This window comes from Perissodus microlepis, chromosome 3 (assembly GCF_051167445.1).
Source record: "Perissodus microlepis isolate ML-2025 ecotype Zambia chromosome 3, ASM5116744v1, whole genome shotgun sequence".
NCBI lineage: Eukaryota > Metazoa > Chordata > Actinopteri > Cichliformes > Cichlidae > Perissodus > Perissodus microlepis.
In genome coordinates, this window is record NC_140463.1 from 35,510,605 (window position 1) to 35,520,954 (window position 10,350).

At 37.7% G+C, this 10,350-nt stretch overlaps 1 protein-coding gene across 1 annotated transcript in view; it reads right to left on the minus strand.

The window, feature by feature from the left end:
- Nucleotides 1-10,257: 10,257 nt before the first annotated feature.
- Nucleotides 10,258-10,350, minus strand: part of LOC146391355 (uncharacterized) — a 13,642-nt gene continuing 13,549 nt past the window's right edge. Inside the window, exon 5 of the mRNA XM_084922754.1 lies at nt 10,258-10,350. This exon is cut by the window's right edge and continues 222 nt beyond it. Coding sequence (XP_084778880.1) covers nt 10,258-10,350 — 93 coding nt within the window.

Genomic DNA, 10,350 nt, shown 5'->3' on the forward strand with positions numbered 1-10,350 from the left:
TTTGTTCGGGTGTTATATATTTGCTTGACAAGCATGTGATGTATACGCACAATTCTATTGAAACGTTTTGAACCAGCAGTTGAAGATAAAAAGATTAAAAAAAAATTTTTTTAAACATTCCTGAACAGCATTAAGTCAGGTTCATAAGCCAGTCAGCAGCGTTGTTAGTCACCTTTCCACTGACGTGAACTAATCAGATGTCATAACATTATCTCTTTCACAGACTGACCTCTGATCCTTTGAATTAAAATATTTTCGCTCAATAATCCGAAAAGGCATAAAATATATAACAAGACTTCTGAGGTTAACTGTATATATTTCCACAAATCTTTAACTTAAATCTTTAAATCTTTAAATTAAAGACAAGCAGACAAGCAGATGATATCTATCTTGTAAGTTCATCTTTCGCTTTCACCTTGGAACAGTAGACAAGTATTTTCAAAATGTGTTCGGTACACATTGCAATGTTATCTTTTTAAACACTCCACTGACTATCAATGTGAGATCTACTGGCCAAAAATTAAACCAGAAATGCACAAAATCCCTGTCTTTATGTTTGTCTGTTTCTCTTCATGTTCACCTCCTCAGGAGCTGAACATCTAAGTCTCTCAAACAGCTACATCTTATCCCTGGAAGGTTCTTATTCATATCAGACATGATGGCATCTTCATTATGTAGAGCTATAGGTATTTTATGCACCTAGAACACCCTATAAAAGCATCATACCATTTTCATTTGATGACAATAGTATCAAGAAAAATTGGTAAACTTCTTACTTTCAGTCTTGCGCAGATCTATAATCTACACAACAAGTTGAGATCAGAAGTATCTGTAATCGATTGAATGTAATCTGTGTGCCATAAGTCTAAGTTGTAGGCGATCAAATATTTATTTCAATCAACTTTTATGTAATGTGTTTTTTTCAGGATTCTTGGTTGATAATCTGTTGCTCTACATTAAATTTAAGCTACCAAAAAAATTAATGACTGTTCATGTATTTGTAATTAAGCAAACTTAGATATTCAGCAGGGACTCAAATAATTATTTCCCCTACTGTAAATGGACAAGTCTTACCAATTTAATGAGCTATTCATCTTGCTTTTCCCAGTTCTAGCTTCACTTGGTTCTGGTTTGTACCCCTGTTTTTCATCCCCTATTAGTTTGAACCCTCCTGTTACATTCTGATCTTTTCGGTGTGTTTGTTACTCTGCTGTCAGTTCAGCTCAGAAAGTCATAGAATTCATCCTAGGCACCTTATTTAACATAATTGTTTAACATTTTGTTTATTTTTCATGTAGAGTGCTGTGTGGCAGGCAGAAGGGAGGTGGACCCAAAATGCAGGACTCTTGGAGACAGGACTTAAACTCAAAACACAGCTTTATTGCTGGAAACCACTCTACATAAGAATGTATTTCACAAAAGAAAAACAAAACCTCAAACACGAAACTAGACTTGACTGGACTGGACTTGAGAAACAAAAACTAGAAAAAACAACCATGACCATAACAAGACCACACAGCAAAATGAGAGCACAATGCGATAAAGGGCAAAGGCAAACGCAGGGCTTAAATACACAGTGGAGTAAGCAGGGAATTGGAGACAGGAGGGAAACACAGCTGGGAGAAATTAGAGCTAACGAGACAAGGGAAACAAAACTAGACACACTGACACGAGACAGGCTTTCAAAGTAAAACAGGAAACATGACAAGCACAGACTTGACACTGAACTAAACCTGCACTAAACACAAGGGCACAAGAACAAAACCTAACTCTACCTAACTAAACTCTTAACCAGAATTAAACTGAAACATAAAATAGTAGTAATCAAAACGGCACAACTAGAGAATCAGAGCATAAATCATATAGAATAATATCAAAATATCAAGAAACTGAAAATGCTGAGTCATAATGAACCACAACCATGGAAATTTTGTTTATTAGGTTTGTTGTTTTATGAAATAAAACCAAATCATTACTACAGCCACACAAACAATATTTCAAATTCATGTTGTCATTTTTAACAGTTGTCAAAAGGGAAACAAAATAAATATATTTTTAAGGGGTTTTTGTAAGCCAGTTTAACTGGAATCTTGTATTATGTGTTTTGGTAAGCTCCATTCTTCCACAGGCCTGTACAAAACTGTTCATTGATTTAACTGGTTCTTGCTTTGGGTAATAAAAATCTTCTTGAAGAGTATTCATATCTATCTATACTGAACTCAATTTTTTTTATACAAAATGACTGGACTCTTTGTAATAATAATATTTCTAATAAATACAAAGAATAAATCAATCTGTATTTTACAATCAACCAATTAAGACATGTATGCATTCTGACAATATTTGTTCATTCATGCTGCTCTGTTTTGTACCATTTGCGATTTCTTAATCTGTTCCATTGTACCACCAGGCCATACTACTGGGCAATAACAGGATTAGACAAAATCAGTGGCTGAACTAATTGCCACTGACAAATTGTTATTCCTTTTTTCCATAAACCTATATCGATGTTAACTTGTGTTGCTAAGTCTGTCATCAAGATGCTTATATTATATAATTCATAATCTGTTAATGAAAGGCTCGACATTTATCGCAATTTATATTTGCCATTGTATATATCTCAAGAAAAATCTCAAGAAAAATACCTCAAGAAAAATTCCTAAAGACCACCTAAAGAAATTTCCGGAAAACTCGGCTAAGAGAAAATACCAGACATTGATTTTCAAGCTCAATGTAAATCTTTTTGCCTCATATACTGTATTTCTTTTTATGTTTCTACATCTTTCAATAAATCACTACACATGTTATAGTGATATTTTATGGTTGTCATTTGTACTTAGAAACATATAATCAATAATGCTTAGAAATATATAATCGATTGCATATTGATAGAATGTCTCATCCTTAGTAGTCTGCACTCTGTGTGCTTTCCAGAGTGTTCTGGCATACAACAAATGTCCTAAGGTCATGAGAGAGGTCGTACCTTCTCTTTCTATTTTTTGCTCGTCCCCGTTTTGTGAGTGTGGACGCTTCCTCTCTTTGCTCTTTAAATGCTTTGCTTCTTTTATTGATTTTTATTGATTTTCATGCTGATTTTTTCCCTTTTTTCCGTATGAGCTTACCTGCGATAGCTTCTGGACACTTATAGATCATTAGGACTAAAGTGTTCTTAACAGAAACAGCAACATTTTTATAGTTACCTTATCCTCAGCGCTCCCTGTGTCTGTGGCCTACACACAGCTGAAGCCTGATTACAGCGTCTGGGCACCGAACAGCCTCAATAGCCTGGAAAGGTGCTAACCACTAGGCTAACTAGCAACAAGATGCCTTCCCTCTCCACAGATGACTACCACAGCCTCCTGCAGAAGATTGCAGTACTGGAGACAAAAATTCATCGCTTAGAAGTAAATGTGGAGGTAAATGGACTGTGTGGAAATGAAACAACCTTGCCTTTGATTCAAAACAATGTAGATGAGCAAGCTAGTACACAGCTAAGGAGCACAGATAACATGACCAAGAAAGTAGACTCTGTGCATTATAATAAATCCTCAAGCGATAATCCCCCCTCGGACTGTCTTGGTGCAAAACCAAGACATAAATCATGTCTCCTGGAAGGGGGAGGATGTATTATCTTCATCAGAGGCAAGAAGAGGGGTCCCTATTTGCCTCCAACTCTCTCAACAACACCAACGACCAGGACCAGGGACCACGACCTTCCCCTGTCCCCCAAACCCCTGACAGGCCATCACCCTCCTCCACCTCCCTTTCTCCCTCCTTCCCACACCTGAAATTCACTGAGAAGATGATGGAGCGGGTCAATCCTGGGATCAGATCTCCCCCCCAGCCCAATCCCTTTTTGTCCCCCATAAACCCCCCACCAGAGCAGCCAAAGGTTTGCCATCGAGCCCCGCCCTCAACAGAGCACTCGAAGTTACATTGCCCAGCCTCGCCCCCCTTAGTTCCTCCTTACCACCTTCATGCTCTGTCTCCGCAGTCTGATGTGTGATGTGTGGAGGGTCTGGGCTGCGAGGAGTATGGCAGTGGTGACGTTTCCCAGGAGAAGCTGGGACCCTGTTTACTAGAAATGAATGAAATTCCTGTACTTTTAGGTGACAGAAGGAGACATGTGGCCTGGTCAAAACACAGAGAGCTGCACTCTAAAAGACCTTTAAATATAGTAAACATACCTTGTGTGCCACAGACTGCTCCCAAACACGAGGGGGCAAATAATACCTCTAAAACACTTAAGCTGGCTTTATTAAACGTTAGATCTTTAGCTGGGAAAACATTTTTAATTAATGATTTAATCACTGAGCACAGCCTTGATTTTATGTTTTTAACTGAAACTTGGTTGGACCAAAGTAACAGTGGAGCTGTTCTCATCGAGACGACCCCTCCTAACTACAGTTTTATCAGTGAGGCCAGGGTGAGCAGGAGAGGAGGAGGGGTTGCTGTCTTATTTAATGAATCATTTCAATGTAAGCAGCTATCTCCTGGAAGTTTTCAGTCTTTTGAATATGTGGCTTTACAGCTGAAGGCCCCATCCAAAGTTGTGTTTCTTAATGTTTACGGGCCTCCCAAATACTGCACAGACTTTTTTAATGATCTCAGTGAACTGCGTTCTGTGATCTGTGTTGATTTCGACTGTGTAATTATTGTTGGGGATTTTAACATCCATGTGGACAACCCTCAGGACAAAGGGACTAAAGACCTGAGTAACACTCTGGGCAACTTTGGGCTGACTCAGCATGTAACAGAGGCCACACATAATAGAGGACACACTCTTGACCAATTGATCTCCAAGGGCCTGAGCATTTCAAAGGTTACTGTGTCTGATGTGGGCCTGTCTGATCATTACTGTGTTTTCTTTGAAAGTAAAATTTCAGCCCACACAAATATATCAACAGCAGTGATCACAAAACGGTGTATAACTGAATACAGTAGTGAGATCTTTAACCAGGTCTTCCCATTAACACCTGACCTGTCCAGAGGTTCAGTCAATGAGCTCATCAATAGCTTCAATGCTAAAATGTTAAATGTTATGGACACTACTGCTCCCATTAAACTCCACACTGGTGAAAAATGAAAAAAAAGAGTGTAGGAAAGCTGAGCGCAGATGGAGAAAAACAAACCTCCAGGTTCATTATGACATCTATAAAGAGAAACTTTGCAATTATAATTTACAACTGAGGAGTGCAAGGAGGTCCTACTTCTCTGACATCATCACCAAAAACAGTCATAATGCTCGGGTCTTATTTTCTACAGTTGACAGGCTAACAAAACCTCCTGTGTCAGTGGCAGCTGAACTTCATTCGACCATGGCCTGCAATGACTTTGCCAAATTCTTCACAGGAAAAATCCAAAAGATTAGACAAGCAATTGGTACATCAACAGCAGATTCAGGATATGTACTGTGTTCACCGAAAAACTGTTTAAACACCATCAAACAGTTTCACCCTATTAACAGCAAAGACCTGGAGGACATCTTAGGTCAACTGAACTCCTCCTCTTGCTGTTTAGATGTCCTGCCAACAAGTTTTTTCAAAAAGGTCTCAAAGACTTTGGAGTCAGACCTGTTACAGATCGTCAACTTTTCTTTAATGTCAGGTGTGTTTCCAGAACCACTAAAAACTGCTGTAATTAAACCTATACTGAAAAAGGACAATCTTGACAAGACACAAATGAACAACTACAGGCCGATCTCAAATCTCCCATTTTTAAGTAAGATCACTGAAAAAGCAGTTTCTCAACAGCTCAATTACTTCTTAAAACAGAATAACTGCTATGATGCCTTCCAGTCAGGTTTTAGACAGAACCACAGCACTGAAACCTCTCTGACCAAAGTGTTTAATGACATATGTCTGAATACAGACAGTGGAAAAATGTCAGTCTTAGTTTTACTGGATCTCAGTGCAGCATTTGATACAGTTGACCACAACATATTACTCAAATGACTGGAGAACTGGGCAGGTCTTTCAGGAACTGTACTAAACTGGTTTAAAACATACTTAGAAAACAGGAAATACTTTGTATCAATAGGTAACTTCACATCTGAGCAGACAAGTATCACATGTGGAGTTCCCCAAGGTTCCATCTTGGGACCCCTTCTGTTTAACATTTACATGCTCCCACTGGCACAGATTATAAAGAACAACAAAATAAACTATCATAGCTATGCAGATGACACACAAATATATATCACAATGTCACCAGGAGACCAAGGCCCTGTACAGGCTCTTGGTAAATGCATTGAGGAAATTAATGACTGGTTGTGCCACAATTTTCTCCAGCTAAACAAAAACAAAACTGAAGTAATAGTCTTTGGTGACAAAGAAAAACGATTACAGGTCACCAGAGAACTTCAATCTATACACCTAAAAACCACAAACCAGGCGAGAAATTTGGGTGTAGTGATGGATGCAGACCTAAACTTAGAAAAACACATTAAGACAATAACAAAATCAGCTTACTATCACCTCAAGAATATTTCAAGGATAAAAGATCTGATGTCTCAACAGGACCTGGAAAAACTAGTCTATGCATTCATCTTTAGTAGGCTTGATTACTGTAACAGCCTCTTTACAGGTCTACCTAAAAAATCAGTCAGACATCTACAGCTCATTCAGAACTCTGCTGCTCGAGTCCTCACTAAGACCAAAAAAGTGGACCACATCAGTCCAGCTCTGAGGTCTTTGCACTGGCTGCCTGTCCATCAGAGGATAGACTTTAAAGTTCTGATGCTCGTCTATAAAGCTCTGAATGGTTTAGGACCAAAATACATCAGTGACCTCCTGACCCAGTATGAACCTTCCAGATCCCTCAGGTCATCTGGATCCGGTTTTTTATCAGTTCCCAGAGTCAGAACCAGACACGGAGAAGCTGCATTCAGCTTTTATGCTCCATATATCTGGAACAAACTCCCAGAAAGCCAAACTCTCAGATCAGCTGAAACACTCAGTTTATTTAAATCCAGGTTGAAGACTCACCTATTCTCAGCTGCATTTGAATAAAACACCAAATCCACACTTTTAAGCTTAAATTTCAAAACTTACATTTTAACTACTGATTTTATCTACTGTTTTTTTCTGTTTTTTTTTAACCAATTTTAAATCATGCTTTTTATTTGTTTTTGTTTTTTAATGTCTCTGTAAAGCACTTTGAATCACCTTGTTGTTGAATTGTGCTATATAAATAAACTTGACTTGCCTTGCCTTGCCCTGCCTATATAGTATGGGAGGACACCTACTCTGTATCTGTTTGAGTACAAGAGCCCTTTGTTTAGGTGGACCGCTGGACTCCTGGCACGTTTTTTTAAGGAGGCGTTCACAGGGTCATATCTTGACCCACATACACACATAAACCCCCACATACACACACATACACATACATACACACATACAGACTGGTACTCTTTGTTCACGTATATTCCTTTTCGAGATGTCATATGTTATTTGAAAGATTGAACTGTTAAATTCAAATGTAATGCTATGGAAAAATATATAAAATGATTCGTATAAACTTTTTTTACATCAAATAATTATTATTATTATTGTTATTTAGGGCAATCGTGGCTCAAGAGTTAGCAGTTTGCCTTGTAATCAGAAGGTTGCTGGTTCGAGCCACGGCTCGGACACTCTCGGTCGTTGTGTCCTTGGGCAGGACACTTCACCTAAGGGGTAAATACAACATGTGATCAAATTAAACTGATCATATCAGCATATAGCCAAAATGCATACTGTGTGGAATGTATCTGGAATTTAAGATGATATGGAAGCAAAGGTGGGGGGATACTGTTAAATCATGCATAAGGCATTCTTAGATTTTTACAAAAGCATTTATAATACCGGGTGACCGTGGCTCAGGGGGTTGGGAAGCGCATCTGTAACCGGAAGGTCGCCGGTTCGATCCCCGGGCTCTCTGTCCCACCAGAGTCGTTGTGTCGTTGGGCAAGACACTTTACCCTACCGCCTACTGGCCAGAGGGGCCGATGGCACGATATGGCAGCCTCGCTTCTGTCAGTCTGCTACAACTGTAGCTTCCACCAGTGTGTGAATGTGAGAGTGAATGAATAGTGGCATTGTAAAGCGCTTTGGGTGCCTTGAAAAGCACTATATAAATCAAATCCATTATTATTATTATTATTATAAACAGTGGTATTTGTCAAATTTGTGATTACTAACTACTGTTTAGGGGGCCCAAAGTTTCACAAATACCACAGCTACCGTAATGATTTGTTGCTTATTATTTAATCTTGAATTTAGCAGGTATGATGAGTCTCTTTGGCTTCCCCCACCAGAGAGCTTAATGAATGCTATATAATTTTAAATTCATCACTTGTTGTGAATTCTCCCACAGACAACAATGTCTCTCTGATTCCTCTTGTCAGTCATTAGTTACCATCATTCATACCAGAAGTAGTATATATTGCTATTTCCAAGGTAGTTTATTAAAGTTGGCCTTGGTTTTTTTGTGTTATTTCTTCCTGAAAAATCTGAATTAGTGATCACAGTAATGGAGGCTAAATGTATAATTAAGTTTGAAAAATATAAACTGTATGAAGTGTATAAGTGCAGTGACTTTAATTGACATTTTTTCAGTATATCATGATACACTTTATTTAGACATTTAGAAGGAAAATGAGAATATACTGTTATATTCATATATATTTTTATAAATATGTGTTCATTTACAGATCCTAATCATTTTTTTATATTTCTAAACAGAAAAAAAGAACATATGTAGCATAAAAGCAATAATAGTGACATGGTAATCACACAGGACATTGTTCACATACATTTTACATGCCACCATCAAACTGCTGGGACTGTTAGTTCAAGGAGTGTGCACTTATAATGGTAGCTTTTATTTAATGCCAGCATCAGCAAGTGAACTGCTCCTATTTGGATTAAAACATCTTCCGGCCGTGTTCAGTTTCTGTAGAAAAATGCACATGAGTATTCAAGCTCTCAGTTGATATTACTCTTTCAGTGGATCAGATGCTTAAAATTACTTCATTCATGGATAAGAATTCAGAGTTAAACAGGTAAACAAACATAGTTCAAATCAGTGCTTTATGCTATCAAGGCTAAGCAAGGCGAGGCTTTGCTCCTTATGCCTTGTGTTTTCTGTTTGCATCTAAAAAATTTGGAATGTCATCTCATTTTTGGCAACACACTTAGCGTGTAAAGGCCTTTACATTTATAGTTCAACATTCAACATTTGCATCATAGACTAAACTACCTCTTCTTTCAGTGGGAACAAAGTCCCTTTTTCATACCCAGTCACAAGCAAACATTTTCAAAAGTGATTTTAAAAGAGTATCAGCACAGATGTTATTGCATGTCTGACAGGAGCCGTGACAGCAGCACCATACAGGATGCAGTGAGGAGGCTGATCTTGTGGCTCACTCCATATGACACTTCTGCAAATAATGAGAAAAAGAAAAAAAGCACTGTTTTCAGAAAGTGTTCTGCAATATAGTGATATGTTTGACAAGACTGTATTAGGCAAATCTTACGTGTGCCATTCACAGATATAGAGCTGGTGTCGATGGTGAAGGCTGTTATGTTGGAGGGTGCATCAATCAAAACCTTTCCAATCTTAGTTGCATTAGGAACCGATGAAAAGATGCGTTATTGACAATTGATCCAGAGCTGCAAAAAGAAAAAACAATTATTTGTGTTCATTTGTGATAAACATTAGTAAAATTGCATCCATCAAAAATTAAAATACCTGAATGAAGTCACATTGATTGAGCGAAATGAATAAAATATTATGATTGGCTCAAGCTGCAGAAATAAGAAGAAATAAACTGTATAAGTATACTTTCTTTTAATGGCTTGTGCTTCTTTACTTCCCAGCTAACGATTGTATGCATTTATTATGTTTCACTTGCACTTAGTAAGAACGAATCATTTTTGATTATTTTGTATATTTCTTTAAATATATATGTAATTTTAATTTTTTCATTCCAGTCTAATGACTTTATAAGTCAAAAGAAAATGTAGCTTATTTTAAGAATATAGAATCATTATAATTTTTCATAGCTAATTATTTCAAAACTATATAAGAGCTGTTTGACTTAAAACAATACTTACTATTTTAACTATCAGCCTCACTCGTTGTTGAAATGCTGTAGATGTCGAATTCAGCAAGTCTTGAACTTCTATTTGTGTCACACAATTGGGGTAACAACAACAACAACAACAACTGGAGTCTGGAGAAGTCCCTATTATTGGATTTCCAGTTATGGTAACTTTAGTTGTACTTGTCCCAGTTGTAGCTGCCCCAGCAGTTGTAGCAGTTCCAGTTGTAGTTGACCCAGCAGTTGTAGTTGTGCCAGTTGTAGTT